The 16,844-nt window shown below is 38.2% G+C and overlaps 1 protein-coding gene across 2 annotated transcripts in view; it reads right to left on the bottom strand.

Annotated features, from left to right (window-relative positions):
• The window catches only part of Dennd1b (DENN domain containing 1B), a 209,379-nt gene that overhangs the window by 83,102 nt on the left and 109,433 nt on the right, over positions 1-16,844 (bottom strand). For both annotated transcript variants that reach the window (XM_021163128.2, XM_021163138.2), the window contains 2 exons: positions 5,724-5,824; positions 1,078-1,123 (listed from right to left, as the gene is read on the bottom strand). In XM_021163128.2, the coding sequence (XP_021018787.2) occupies positions 1,078-1,123; positions 5,724-5,824 (147 nt within the window). The remainder of the gene's footprint in view (positions 1-1,077; positions 1,124-5,723; positions 5,825-16,844) is intronic.

The following is a 16,844-nucleotide window of genomic DNA, read 5'->3' as shown; positions in this document are numbered from 1 at the left end:
ACTATTAAATTTGGAAAAACAATCCCAATCTTGAGAGTAGAATTCTATAATCAAATATTTTCTAAAGAATTAGGCTCCATTTTAGTACATAATCTTCTGAGATGAAAGCAAAGCCTAGTATTGGAAACTAGTAGGGGAAGCACAGCTAACTCGTCAGTGTGCTCATTAGCAACTGTGCGGAGTTATTAATGTGATTCTGTACAATCAGCAATCAAGACATTTGTTAGAGTGAAACTGACATCAGTGAGTATACTGATGACACTCAGCTAACTCAAGCCTTACGTTTTAACCTTTTGGTAATTAATACGCCAATCTTATAAGAAGTCCTGTCTAGAAATCTCACAGACTATAGACCTAAGTGTTTAAAGTTTAAGGAGTTACAGTTTAGGGATAAAGTAAGCAAAAAAAAATTTTTTTTTTTGAAATGATGTAATGACAGGGGTAAAAAAAGCCCTACTAACTTTCTCTTCTACAGTAGGACTGAAACTCTGAACATGGAAAGGATATTCTTTGTCTCCTCCTTACTTCACCACAGGCAGGCCTGGCACTACAGTAACCCTTGCTCAGCCCCTTAGCTCAGATTTGAACCAAAAGAATGAGCCACCATGTCTGATTAATATGTTTATCATTAGTATGCTACACTCACATTTTTCAAATCGACTGATAAACTGGAAATAATGAAGTATAAAAGAAAACTGATTTGGTGAATCATACACATATAAAATTTAATTTCAAAATATTGTACAAATAAAAGATACAGAAGTCTCAGGTTGTAAGACATCACTGGTCCAACAGGGAACGATAATTTCCTTATTAAAACTGACCATGTGACTTAAAGCACAATCATTCCCATAGGTTTCATGGTGTCACAGGGCAAACCAGTATACGTTATCAACTGAATTTATTTGAGGGACACTTTCTGAAAATATTCCCTTGAGTATTTCTATAATGTCAATCTCATAATCCTAGAAATAGTCAAATATGCTTTTAAAAGAAAGAAGCAAACAAAAAAACCTCTTTTATCTATTACTTCTAATTAATTAGTTTTATAACTATCTTACTGTAAAAGATACTCACCTCTATGAGACTGGAGTGTATTCCAATCAGGTATGGCATTGGGGCACTAAATTAAAAATATATATGTGTGTATAGATTCACATAGTTCATTAAAACTGAAACAACATTAACGTCATTCAAATGCTCAAAAATTAAAGTGCTCAGTCTACCATAAGACATTATAGTTTTTCAAAATTATGTAATGTACAAAAGTTAAATTTAATCTTCTAGGCCATTAATACATTTAAGAATGGTTTTTATAAAAATCTCTAAACCCCTTATTTTTAAGTCAAAAGTTCTATATCTAAATAACATTTTATTTAAGAAGACTATCAGGGTGCAGGTCAAAGATCCTCCCTGCAAACACATTCTAAATGACTACCAGAAGTATCTCCATTTCCCTTACACACATCTCTCGGTCAGTGACCTATGATGTCACGGGCACTCAGGCATAGGCTTTATCACTGTGTTCTCCCTGCTCTAGAGCAGCGAGGAAGACACTGTCAGCCCCTCTGTGCCCTTTTCCTTGTGCACCCTCACATTCATTTGACTTTCATTGTTATTGATAGAATAGTTTAAATAAAAAATGTTAAGTCTAATAATAATTTTGAATTAACTATTTCAGGTCATGACTTCGGGACCATACAAGATCCAGGCACCAGGAAAGAAACGTGGATGCCGTGAGAAGCAATGACACACTTCCTTCTGGATCTTACACTCCAGCAGAAAATACAGATGCTACGTCATTTTAATATGCTATCATACACACTAGGGAAATGCTAGAAAATCAATGTTAGGAAATAGAAGATGCAATGTATTCATCTTGAAATTTCAAATTATCAAAAAGAAAAACATGAGTGCAGTCGGATGTCCATAGAAATAATAAATTATATGAGAACAAACACACTTTTGATAACCCTTTTATAGATATCTCTGATCTTTAGTCTTTTGCACTAATGCAAATCCTGTTTCTCAAAGGCTTGTCTAATGCTCTGAGCATCACTGTTATGACACAGAAAAGCCCAGTCTCCTATTTGCACCTTGCTGCAGAGAAGCAGTAACAGGGGATGTTGTCAGACATCCTTACCATTGCAGACCTCTCAAGTCATCTTAGCATGTTCAAAGGTCAGTTAAGAATGACTGAACAGTAATCTATCTATCCAAGATCCCAGAAACTATGAGCCATGTAATTTCTCATTACTATGTACACGTAAAATTTCACTACTACTCTAGAAATTCACATTGCATGTTGCTTTTGCTTATTGTAGCTCAGAAGACAAGTGGGATCACTGAGCACTGCTGTATAGTTTATTTTTTTCTCACTAGTTTAGAGCAAAATCCAAAACATACAGATGCTTGAACTAAATACACTGGAGTATAATTTTCTAAAATCGTAAATGACAGAATGCAGTTTTGATAGAGCCAAACGGATTGGTGTTTCTTTCTCACTCGGTGGTATATATCCTACCGTGGCATAAGGCAAATCTCCTGGAAAGTCACTTTGCAGTCCTAGCTGGCCATCCTACTTTGATGAGGGTTTTGGTAAATCAGGAGGGCCCAGTGCTGACCCAGATGCTCTATTATGCACATGTAAGGCTGTCTCAGGGCCTGCTGTCTGTCTGGGAAAATATTTAGAAAAGACAGTGCAGACAGCTCAAAACTAAGTCTTCTTTGTGGTTGAACTTTACTCAAAATCACTTTTTTCCTTTCTAAGCTTATTTATAAAGAAGTTGCCCTGACACATACTATTGCAGCAAACACGTAGCCTAAAAGATTTTTTTTAAATTTTTTTCTTCAAAGCTAAATTTGAATATTTGAAAGAAATAATCAAAGAAGCCAACTAAATGATCAACTTAAGCACCAACTGAACAGATAAAAATCTATTATAATCCTGGTGGCCTTATAGTCACACTTCTTCCGATATACTTCACAGTTTTTAAGTATCTGACAATAAATGTGCCATATTGCAGTACTGTTGTTTTGCTTAAGAAGAAAACACAAATGATGTCACTTCCTCCCAAGAGCATTTCTCAACGTAGCAAGAGTGCTGTCCACTAGTGCTCCAGATGCCACCTGTGTCTCTTTTGTGTGACTCTGCTAGAGTTATAGGACTATTCTATCCTTGGATGTGTAGAGAGAGCTGCATATATAGCTACGTACATATATTTTCTAATTCCAGTGAATGAACAAGTAAAGAAGCTTATTCATTGCATTACAGATTCACAGCTTGCCAAGTAGGTGGTCTTCAAGCGTTGGATGGGTGAGTGGGTGAGTGCGTGAGTGGGTGGATGGGTGAGTTGGTAGGAGGATAGATGGATGAATAGATGGATAGACCAACAATGTAGTAAAACCGTCAAAGGAACAAGATGTGATATTCATCTGTGGTCACAAGAGGGCATTATGGTCCTCCAAAGTCTAGGGCACATCACCAATACCTGGTGCAGACAGAGATATATCTTATGGATCCACAACTATTTCAAGATTTGCAATATCCCAATCATTCTGAAAAGTTAACCAAGATACATGTACTCCTCAGAAAATGTGGCCCCATTTGGAACATGGTATGAGTTATTTGCTCAATGACCTTGAGACCCATGGGAATATTTTTTCTTCCTTCAGCATATATCAGTATAATCCTAATATCAAGGATATAAATAGAGAATCATTTTCCTAGGAAACTGCTCAATCTACCATATTTTCTGATAAGAGAAAGACATTACATAGATGAATAGACGAAAGCTGAAACTCTCATATGACTTTAAGGCTCAGAAAGTTTCAAATAAGACCCTCTATGGACACTACTCTCTCCTCTGAACTAAGGAGCACCTGGCATGGATGCTCTTAGGATTGGACCGCAGGACTATTTCTAAGCATTAGACGCAAGCAAGCAAGCAACAGGCGAGAAGGGGGAGGAGCTTCTCTACTTATAGTAGAAGCAGCAGGAAAGACTTGATGGCTGCGTCAGAATCAAGACATAGTGCTGGAAAGAATGTGTGTGTGGTTGAGTACTTTTAAATTAACTTGTAGAAAATTTAAATGTATAACACTACAGAAAATTGACCTGAAAGGTGTGTTATCAAAGGCAGCCAGAACACGTTACCAAAAAAAAAAAAATTATGATCCCACAAATATTGCAAAAATTCTATTATTAGTTCTCAAAATGATTTTAACTGCATAAAATTTTTAGGAAAGAGATTTTTAAATGTTTAGTTCTAGAATGTTGTATATAAAAATCTACTGTCTATGTCAAAATGAACAAACTACATTCTCTGAATAAGAAAAGAGATTTTAAGTGTGTTGGTCAAAGGAAAACTCTAAAATGAATAACAGAAAAGCTTCCTCATTGATCTGGCTTTCTATTTAAGATTTGTGTGTGTTACACTTCACAATATAACTAAATTACATCCTGTATTTCCAAAACTATTTCTCCTTTCAAGTTCCCCAAGGAAAGAGCTGCAGTAGTGAGTCACTGCCTACCTACTTCACAGCATGAGCAATACTATTCCTCCACTCTGGAAATACACAGTACAGCAGTGCAATCAATCGGGACAAGTACGTGCATTGTTCTGCAGACGGCTCGTCACAGAAACTTAATAGAACACCTACCATGCCTTTGTAGAAAGAAGGTCTATTTAAATAATCACAATCCTTAAATACCTTTAAATAATATCTTTCTTGAAAAATTTTAAGTCACTACCATCAATTCCAAAGAACTTTGATTTTTACCAATATTGGCCTTTAGATATGAGGAAACCTTATCAATACCAAATGATTTCTCTTCTCCTCCCATCTTTCTCTCCCCTGCCTTGTGTGTGTGTATGTGTGTGTGTGTGAATCATGCATGTATACAAATGCACCATTTAGAGAAAGAAATCCCAACCAATTTATTTAAAATTAAGCTCTGCCTGCAGGTGATTATAAGACGAAAACAATTCTTTCTCCATCAATACCAAAACTATTGCACTGGAGTCTAGCTCTTCTGTAGCTTCACCAAATAAAGTCGAAGCTTCTGCTCTGAAGTCTACTCCTTGTCTAGCCTTACAATATACAAGCCTTGCTATATTCAAGTCTGAGAGAACAAGGAGGCCATTGGCCATTGTTCTAGTTTCAACTGGCCTGACTGAAATCAGATTACTGAGCTCAAACCGTTTCTAAAGCCGCCAATTCTCACAGTTACTTTCACACTTTACACACTGTTTTCATGGTTGCTTTAGGCTGAAACTTAGCCTTATACCAGACTCGGAAAATTCTTGTCTTAGAAGCAAGCTCTTTGACAATACTCTGTTTTTAGGGTGCTTCTAAAGAAAGATGTGAAGGACAAGGCTGCCACTGGTAAGGGTATGAAAGCTTACCCTGATAGAGAAAATGGGATTATGGGTAGATTAGAACCCTTGTGTAATCTTTATACCACAATATAAAATTATATTTCTTAGTTACACATCTTTTTTTTTTCTAAATAACTATTGAAGAAATTTGCAAAATTTAAAGAACTATGCTTGCCAAATCTGAATTTTTACCTTTGGGGGAAAATGCTCTGATACATACTAAAGTACTCTTTATTACTTAAAATTAATCTGAAAGTCAAGTTTCTGTGGTTTCTTTAATCTATACTGACCATAATCTAAAGGTCTTTTTCCAATGGTGAACTCTGGCAAAGGCCAGCTTACCAGCAGTAGTCCAGCAGGTGTGGAGGAAGCACGGGGATATATATGTGTTGCCAGTACATCGGGTAGAGTAGCGCAGCCGATCCATGGAGACAGGCAGTTAACTAAAATTCACAGAAGGGGAACAGTAATGAGGAGCTGCTGACCCTCTAAACAAAAAGGCATGTTCCAGGTATCAAAGATGAGTGATCATCATAGAACGATTTACACAGTGACATAGCTCACACTGTTTTCACCAACTCTACATGTAAAGTCCGTGTCTCAAAGGTCCCTCTGAAAAACACACAAACAGCAAAAGAGGTTCCTTGGGAATCATATGCAGATTGCTAGATTCAACTTGAAAACATAGTTAGGGTCAAATTTTAGACCATAAATAAAATTTGAACTGAAAAAAATCAGTGAGTCTCTTAGAAAATATTGTAGGAAATGACAATTTGTGCAGCACAGTTTGCGCATCACTCAGATTAATACAACACGATTAAATATGGGAAGAAGAGAGGCTGAGAGCCCCTGAGGGATATCATTAGGGCAAACTGCCAAGGAATGAGCCATGAGCCAGTCAGGAGAGTCTGGAAGCGGCGCTAACACCAGGGGACTGGAGCGTTCGACAGTTGGAGCTTCAGTAATGTGTGAACTGTGGGTTATGGTATCAAGAGACTCTGTTCACTGACACACAGAATGTCACTATTGACCAGTGAGCTGCCCAAGCTTGACAGCTGTACTGCAGGAAGCCAAGTATATCATAATTTCATATTGAAACTGCTCATTCCAGATTAACATTTTGTTTCCTAGCTTTATATCACAGCAGCTGCAATTACTGTTGCTACTTTAGAGGTAATTGCCATTTTAATTGTTGTGTTTTGGCAAGCAGTTAATTAAAAGAATTTTAATGCTTAACAAAGTGATACCATTTTTTTCTCCCTAACTAATCTTCATTCACATTATTTTCTATGAGGCTTTTATTTTTAAAATGATTACAGTTATAAAGTATATTCTTGGTGATTAAAGGCGTAATTAATCCAGTGTTCTTTTTCACTGTGTCAGTGTTTTCCTGTAGTCTCCCTGTTAAGGGTCCCAAAGAAGTCCACTTAGTTAACTTGAAAGGAAGAATTTTCTAAAACTATATGAAAATGAACTATATCCTTTCCATAAGAAAATATTAAAAGAAGTCAAAATATACACACAATAAGTACATTTAAAACAATACATGGACACGAAGCAATCAAAATCTCATTAACAGCACTACTGTTCTACATGTAAGTGTAAATTAGCTTTATTCAATAAAAATCAATTATGATAATGTGATCTAAAATAAAAACATTACAATTTTCAATCACCGTTTGCATGTATATTATGTATTTTCCAGTGAGATGCTTTATTAATGTTATGTGACATAGCACAGTCTGACTCAGACTCCGAGACCAAGCCAGAAGCCCTCCCGTGCCTTGCAGTGTCAGTTGCTTTGTTAGTTTCTCAGAGCACTCTTTCAATAAACACTATTTTTAATTCCTTAATTACAGCCAACACTATGCCACTAGGAGGCATTCGAATACTTGTATTTAACAAGGACAGACCAAGGATCTGAGTAGATCATAAAGCAGATTGGAGACTGAGAACAAGGCTGGGCTACAGCAGATGACTGTGTGAGAACAAGGCTTAGCTCCACACTGCCAGTTCTCCCAGAGCTTTCAGATGCTGGCTGGGAACTGTGCATTTTAAGTCTTTCTAAGTTAAGAGAGTTTACATCCTGTTGAAAAGCATAATATACTTTGTTAATGTGGAAACAAATTACTTTTGTAATATCTCAGTTACATTTTAAAAAGGAAAGCTTTCTTATTGAGAAAAGAACCGTGAAGCAAAGGAAATGCTTATCTAAAGAGGAGGCACTGCCATAATGAGTGCATACGTCCAACAACCAACCCTACCCACAAACCAGGGCTCCCTAAGCATGCCATGCAACCTTCACCAGCAAGCAATGGCACTGTGTGGTGGGAGGGATTGGCTTTTTAGAAGATGGCTTCTAAGACCATAAATGCTGCATCACAGATCCCGGCACTGTCCAGCATTTGGTAAGCGATACCCTTGCTAATCAAGCCTACCGGAGGAGAACTGTCATACAGCCCTTGGAAACTTTCCAGACAAAAGAAGAGAGAAGAGGAAAAGGTAAGAATACAAGACAATCTCTTTTTAGCTCATGTCTGTCTTAAGAAACCCCACTGCATCACTTGGATGAATATCTAAACTATGGGGCTTATTTATCCACTATATATAAACTTCAGACTTATGTAGGTAGGGCTATAAGGAATTATACTTTCCCAATGAAAGCAATAATAATTAAAAATTCTTCTCAAGTACGACATTCAAGAACATACTTATGAAGACAGACCAAAGATCCAATATGCACTATTCAACCAACAGTGAACAGAGCTGTAAAATTTTAAAAATTGAGCAATTATTATAGCATGAAGTAAAAGAAAAGACAGCAAAGTTACAAGTAAATAAAGTCACAATTATAAGAAAATAAATGACACTAAGAAACTAAACACACACATGGAGGTTGTATGAAATCTAGCACTCAGACCACCAGACGTAGAGCTTAGAGGCTGGCAAGCTACATGGCCTGCGGTACCTGACTGCTCACATCAGCTGGTCTCAGAGCCTGATGATCAACATAAAAAGTTTTCTGTGGATGGGGTATAAACACTCTTTGTCATGGGTCTTTATTCTTATTCTTAAAGAAAACTCTATTCTTAGATGACATGAAGTACAGTATTTCATATTCTCAGTGAAAGATTCTTATCTGAACCAGATGGCTCATTGTGTATATAGTCTACCAAAAAGTATATTTCCAAAGATTAAGCCTAATGTTTTAAAGCCTTCTATTAGTTATGAAATCAGAAAAATCATAACATTTCTTTGCTTATAGCAACAAAAAAATATTGCCTTCTATATGCTATCCCACAAGACAAAGACACAACGCTGAACATACAGAGACCCAGTTTTCATGAAGCTTACATGTCTAGGGGAAGGCTAAGGTAAGGTTATCATACTTTGCAAGTTAAGCATCCTTAGCTAAAATCTCCAAACCCCAAAAGACTCCAAATTCTTTCATTTTTTAAATGCCAACATGACACTAAGTGGAAAACTTCACACCTGACCTCACATAGCAGTTTCCAGTCAAAATGCATGTGTACTAAAATTACTGTTGGACTAGTTGGCCATCAGTGGAAAGAGAGGCCCATTGGTCGTGCAAATTTTATCTGCCTCAGTACAGGGGAACGCCAGGGCCAACAAGTGGGAGTGGGTGGGGGACTTTTGGGATAGCATTGGAAATGTAAATGAAATAAATACCTAATAAAAAAATAAACAAATTTCAAAAAAAAGTATCTTCAGGTCTCCTGTCCAAGGAGCATATGAAAGTTGAATGAATTCTGTTGGGACTCAGATGCTCTACTCAAATATTTTATAACGTATCTTCAAATATTCCAAAAGTCAAAACACTCTGGTACTGCATATTTCAGACAAAGGATCATCAACCTCTCAGTTATAAATGCCATGAAGAAATCTAAAGGAGAGGAAGTGCAGAATAACAGAGACGCTGTGTAGACAGAGGACTGTGGGATAACTCTGATGGGACTGAATGGGGCCCAAAAGAAGTAAGAGAACAGAGTCTTGTGAACCTGGGGAAACCGCTCTCTGCAAATGAAGCATGGCAGTCAAAATCCTTGCCATGGAACATACACTGCCTCTCCACAGAGCAATGGGGAGGCTGTTTGGATTAGACAGAGCATGCCGAAGATGGGTGGAAATGAGATCTGGCAGGAAGTGGATCAACTGCAGGGTATGGCAGAGTCTACATTTCACTCTTCCACAATTTTAAAGAGTGGGAATCGTGTAAATACAGCACTGAGTTGTTAATGACAATCAAGGAGTGCTAAGGGAACTATATACACCAGGATATTTGTGTGAGCACGAATGAGGCCAGTGTGACAAGTCAAGGAGGAAGAATCTACTGTGTGCTTTACAATTAGTAAAGCTCTACGCTTAAAGAAAAAAACACAGCTCAATGGTCTTTCTGTAAATTAATACTACTCAAGGTTACTGTCTGGCTAGTGACAGGGCTAAGCATCTCCACTGCTTTCCTACTAGTTAGTAGTATCTTTAATCCATCAGCTATTTCTTTAATATTTGAAACAAGTGGATATTATAAAGAAATGTTGGGGCAAATAGCAATTTTACATATGGCAAAGGCAGGTTTACAGCAAAATGAACAAACCATCCAGTCCTCCCATATCTCCACATATGCATAACCTTTGCAATTATCAATATCTCCCAGCAGAATGGCACTATATACAGTTAAGAGAGCCTACATGAACACAGTACTTATGCTACAATCTTTTCCTGGTGTTCTACTACATGCTAAGGATATGAACAGGTTTCCAATGATTCATATCCACATTATACGACCAAAAGACATTTATTAAATAATTAGGCATAAACCCACAAAGTATACAAACAAACTATAGAGGGGAAAATGCAAATCAATTATGAAAGAAAAAGAATAACTAAATTAATTGGAGAGTTATCCCATGCCCATGAATAGAAAGACAGTGTCTTTAAGATATGAGTTTTTCCAAAATTGATCTACTGAGTCAATACAATCAAAACCCCAGAGCATTGTTCTCTGTACATCTATAAGTTGACTAATACTTTTTGAAAAGCAAAATCCAGAATAGCAAGGAATACATTCTTACAAGAGAAACACAAGGTTGGAGGACACAGACTATCTGGTTTTCAAACGCAAGTGTAAGGCCACAGAGATGAAGACAGGTTCATACTACTAAAAGCACAGACAGATGTACTGAACAGAAGAGAGGGTCCAGAATAGACCACATAAATACAATCAGCTGATCTAGGACAAAGAACATTGCATAATGGCAGCATTGTCAACAGATAGCGTTAGAACAACTAGACATCAAAACTGAGTCAAGCCTTACGCCTTTCACAAAATTTGACTCAAACAGATCACAGGCCTCAATGCAAAATGCAAAGTTATAAATATCACAAAGGTAGCATAGCAGAAAAATCTATATGCCCTGGGGCTTGACTTTTTGATGAGACACCAAAAGCATGATACATGTCAGAGAGACCTGAGAAGCTTAAATTAAAAGCAAATATATGTTCTAGGGGTTGAGCATGTAGCTCAATGGTAGAGCATTTTACCCACATGTGCAAGGCCCTTGAATCAATCCTTACCACCATAAAAACAAGCATACAAACAAAAACCCTACAGATTTATTTTGTAAATAAAAAACGGAACAGAAGGAAAGAAGGAGGGGAGGGGAAGAGGGAGGGAGAAAGCACAGAGGAGGGGCTGACTCATAAACTGCAGTGAAAGACATATCTGAAAGGGGACTTTATTTGTGTATATAAACAAAGGGCTCTAGACCTCAGCAATAAGAAAACTTACTAAACATAGGCTTGAGACCTTAACACACTTCATCAAATACTACACTCCGATGGCAAATGAGCATGCTGTCACACTTCATGAGGGAAAAAAGCAAACAGGCAGACTCACTCAACACACTGCTATCTCCACTGATGGCCAAAGCCCACAGCACTGACCACACTGGGAAAAGCGTCCTGCGACAGCAGCTTTCAGTCATTTCTGGCATGGATACAGATGAAATGGCCACTCCAGAAGACAGTCTGGTAGCTTTGTCTTCTTTTCTAACATCTTCGTTAAAATTACATATTATTTTACATTCCATTCTCTTCTCTACTCCCCTAGGTTGGCATGATGGTCCACTAGAACTACCCTAAGAAACTATTTTAGAATAGACCATATGTAGACATTATTTATAACCCATTTGTAAACAGACATTATCAGAGGTCTGGAGACTGCAAAGTCAAGATCCAGGAGCTGGTAGATTCATTGTCTAGTGGGAGCCACATTTCCGCTCCACACTTGACACCTTTGTGGCAACCATACATAAGGGAAGTGTGCAGACTCCTTTCATGAATATTCTTGTCTTAGGTAGGGTTTCTATTGCTGAAGAGACACCATGACCATGGCAACTCTTCCTTTCTTTCTTTTATTTCAATTAACTTTTTTAAACAAATTTATTTATTGCTGAAAGGAGCCTGATATAGCTGTCTTCTGAGAGGCCCTGCCAGAGCCTTACAAATACAGAGGTTGGTAAAATTAGCCAACCATTAGACTGAGCTCAGGATCCCTAATATATTAGTTGGAGAAGGAACGGAAGGAGTTGAAGGGGTTTGCAACCCCATAGGAAGAACAACAATATCAACCAACCAGACCCCCCCCCCCCAGAACTCCCAGGGACTAAGCCATCAACCAAGGAGTACACATGGCTCCAGCTGCATATTTAGCAGAGGATAGTCTTGTCATGCATCAATGGAAGGAAAGGTCCTTGGTCCTATGAAGGCTCAATAGATGCCCCAGTGTAGGGGAATTGAGGGCGGACAGGTGGGAGTGGACAGGTGGGTAGAGGTACACCCTTATAGAAGCAGTGGGGGGAAGGATGTGATAGAATGTTTCTGGGAGGTAGGGAGACTGGGAAAGAGGATAACATTTAAAATGTAAATAAAGAAAATATCCAATAAAAATTATTTATATATTTACATCCCAATGCTGCCCTGTTCCAGTCCACTCTTCCAGGGTTCCTCCACCTCTAAGAAGGTGCCCCCCCTTCAGGTATTCCCCTACCCTGGTGCACCAACCCTCTTCCACTGATGCCAGTCAAGGCAGCTTTCTGCTGCATATGTCCATGGCAACTCTTATAAAGGAAACACTTAATTGGGGTTGACTTACAGTTTCAGAGGTTTAGTCCATTATCACCATGGTAGCACATGGTGGCATGAGGGCAGATATTGTTCTGGAGAAGAAGCTGAGAGTTCTACATTTTGATCCATAGGCAGCAGGAGGAGACTGTTCCAAACTGGGTGGAGATTGAGCATAGGAGACCTCCATGTCCACCCCCACAGTGACACAATTCCTCCAACAAAGCCACACCTACTCCAAGAAGGCCCCACTTCTTAATAGTACCACTCTCAATGGGACATTCAAACAGTGTATGAGGGCCAAACCTATTCAAACCACCACAGTTCTCATCTCATAATTTAATCAGTTTCTAAAAGTAATATTGTCCCCCTGACAAGGTCTATGTATAAAGTTGGAGGACCACATTCAGACTCCATAGGGCAAACTGTGTGCTGCCTGATTCCTAAAGATACTTTCTACCTTTATATCACACCTAATCTTTGGACAGTTCTACTCATGACATCATGGTCACTGTGCTAGCTTCACATACATAGCCAAATGACTAAATTTTTCTTCTTTTAGATGTTTTTCTCAGGAAGGTGACACACACTTGTCATCTAGAACGCACTCACTAAACATGAGCATTAGTGAAAGTGGAATGGGAGCTACAGCAATGGCCACAACATGAGCTGCTTCAAGGCGCTAACGCTTTCAATTCCTTGTACAATCCGTGGTGACTGTCACACTCATCCTCACCAATTCCTTGGATTTCTCTAACTGCTGCCACACTATCTATCAAGCACACTTCCTCCCCAACTTGTCTTTTTCCCTTAATAAACCCACTGCTTCCTGGTTCCCATTTCAAAGCCTGTTCAGTAGTAATTTCGGAACATTTTCTTTATGTACCATTTGGGTCCAGAGAAGGAACATTTCTTTTCATTCACTACAAAGTCCCTTGAATCTTCAAATCTGCCTTGTCCCCTCTCAAGCACTTAGAGTGCAATTAGAGGACTGTGGGATTCCCATGTAGATATGACAATCATGCAATTTGTCCTTATTTAAAAAAACAAAAACAAACAAAGAACAAAACAAAACAAAACAAAAAAAAAACTGAATGGAAGAATTACTGTTTGTCACCAGAAAGTACTGTATAGAAACTCTTTATTCAGATTTATTTTTGTCATTTTACTTTAGCAAACATGATTTTATTCTATATCTTGTTTCCTCTTTCTCTCCTCCACATTACACACATGTGTGTGCATATTATACACATGTATCACAGAGAGTTACATATAGTAATCACATAATGTAGCCTAAACACGCTATAAAATCCTTTCAAGAATTCAACTTTTTATGAACTAAAGTAGCAAGAACCATCTTTGCATTCCACAAGAACCCAGTGTGTGTTTTTCTTTATGGTAGTGACTGCAAACGCCAGACTTGCTTTAATTCCACCTAACACCAGCACACAGGAACTGGACATGACTGCTGACTGAGGAAGCTTGCTGCACTGACCCACTTGGAAAAAGATTTTTTTTTTTTTAGTTTGGATTTTTTTTTCTGGGAAAAAGGGTTATGTGCCCTGAATTTTTTCTGTTTATAAATGTACTAAATCATCGCAGAAGAGGATGTAGAAACAATGTAAAAGCCAGAGGAAATGGAGGAGACCAAATAGATAAGGCCTTCTAAATCAATGTGAGCGAAACTCAAATGAACTTACAAAGACAGAAGAAACATGCACAGGGTCTGCAAGGGTTGGCAAAAGGCCCTCTGGGCCTATTTTATATCTTCTAGTTTAGTGGGGTTCTGAACTCCTAAGTATATGAATAAGAAGGTCTCTGACTCTGGTACCCTCTCTTGTACTCTTTTCCTTCTGTCATTCTGTCTTACCCAACATTCACATCATAGTTTTTGTTTTATCTCATATTTTTTATATTTAAAATATAGGTCAAATAATCCCATTATACTGTTAATTAATATGCAAACTATATTTCTATATATCAGGTATAGTTTAAAAGAAAAACTGGGTGCCACTGAAGTGAATTTAATGTGCCATGCCCCCTCCTCTATTTCTCATAATGAGAGGGTGTGCATGAGGTATGTATGTGTGTGCACAAGTGTGTGCAGTGCATGAGTTTGTACAGGCTAAAGCAAACATCACATATAGTTTTCTATTGTTCTCCATCCTTAAAAGGTGTGTGTGGGGTCCCCTTCTACTTTTAGCTCACCATTTCAGTTAGAATGGCAGGCTTGTGAGTCACTTGGATCAGCCTGTCTCCTCCCCTTCTATGGTAGAGTAATAGGTGTGGCCATCACAGCCCAGCTTTTACATAGGTACTAGGAATCTCAAATCAGATCTTCATGCTTGTGCAAAAGCAACTCGTAGATCTTGAGCTGTCTCCCCAGTTCTGTTAAGAGTTTCTACTAAAATGATAAGCTTTGTTTCATTGATACCACTACAGAACCACAATTTGTAACTTTTAACATCTTCACACATAGTAACTGACATAAGAATTTTAACAAAGTCATCAAGATGAATCAGTAGAAGCTAGCCTCCAAGACTGAAAACCTGAGATCCACATCAAAGAAGGCATGAACTGATTCCCCCACGTTCCCTCTAACTTACACACACACACACACACACACACACACACACACACACACTGTGGCACACAGACATGCACATACAGGCACACAAAATGTAAATAGATTAATTTAAAAATGTTTTGATCAATTTACAAAGAAATCAATACTCTAATTAATAACCTATTTCTAGAAAAATTTGCCAAATGCCAAGTATTTCCTTTAACATAAAGCTCTTCCTTTGTTTTGGGGTGTTAACTATTTCAAATTAACTCCCAGAGTAAAAGATTGATTTGAGCTTATACTTGGAAGTCACAGTCCACTGAGAGAAGTCAGATCATAAAGTGATGCAGAGCCCATGGAAGAACACTGTTTACTGGCTTGCTCAGCTAGCTTTCTTTACAGCCCAGGACCTCCTACATAGGAATGGCACTGTCCTCAGGAGACTGAGTACTCCTACATTAACATGCCTACAAACCAGTCTGATAGAGGCAATCTCCAACTGAGACTCCATGGGGGAGGCTGTGAGGGGAATCGACAGCTGAAGCTTACTAGTAGACTAGGGAACTGTTTCTGCATTGGCAGATAAGATTACTCCCAGCCACGAAATCTATTTGCTAAAGAAGTACTGGCCACTGGCAGCAGTGACTGGTTTCAACAGAAAAAAGGAAACAGGAGCAAAGAGGACTAGAAGTAGAGCCAAGGGTGTTTCTGTAGTAATTCTTGATACTGTCTCAATGCAAATAAATGAATAATTTTAATGACAACAACAACCCCCATGACTAACTTGGAGATGCGTAAGGAACAAAAGACAGTGTCATTCTACCAAGAAAAACTCAGCCTTCTGAGTTTCTGGAGGAGGATGAAAATGAAGATGGATGGACAAGATGCCACATGTATCAAACAGTCTCAGGACCAGTTACAGGAACAAACACAGCAATTTCATTTATGGAGCACATGAAAATGGACAGTGAATACAAAACTAGTCTTATTGAGAGAGTGTCTTACATTTACCTCATACTAGACAAAGGCCAAAAGAATCCTAAGCCAGGTCAGCTCATATACTGAACAAGAATCAATATTGCAATATAAATAAACAGAACTAAAAAGAGTTCAAGGTGTATTGACACTTTTTCCTGAAGTCATTAACATTTAGATGAGCTTCTTTAAAAATTAACATCCTGTAACAGAAAACACATACACAAAACCCATCATTTAAAAAGCCAAAGTCTAGGGGTCTGGAGAGAAGGCTCAGGGGTTAAGAGCAGTGACTGCTCTTCCATCTGTAATGGGACCCAATGCCCTCTTCCGGTGTGTCTTAAGATAGCAACAGTATATTCACATACATAAAATAAATAAATAGTTAAAAAAACAACAACAACAATACAAAGTCTACATGTAAATTGGCCTCTCATGTGTAAAAACACAATTCTTAAGTTAAGAAATTGCAACTTAATAAAAAAGCTCAAGGATTTCACTGATACTTCAACATCAGCCTAGCAGTGAGTATAGGACGTGTTCAGGAGTAAGAAGGATGGGAGGAGCTGGAAAGTACAATGTTTTATCAGAGGGAACCTTGAAAACACACCTGGGCAAGAATGAAAGGCATGATTTCATGTATTCACTCAAATGTCCTTTTGTTAAAGCCTGCTGTGCATGACTACTGCCTGAAGAGACAGTCTCATGAGAGCAACCACATCTGATGAGAGGTCCACCACACAGTTCCTCGGGAAGCTGGGAATACATTTGGCCCAAGA

This window comes from Mus caroli, chromosome 1 (assembly GCF_900094665.2).
Source record: "Mus caroli chromosome 1, CAROLI_EIJ_v1.1, whole genome shotgun sequence".
Classification (NCBI taxonomy): Eukaryota; Metazoa; Chordata; class Mammalia; order Rodentia; family Muridae; genus Mus; species Mus caroli.
The sequence above is the reverse complement of the archived record's forward strand: the minus strand, read 5'-3'. Positions and strand labels throughout refer to the sequence as shown.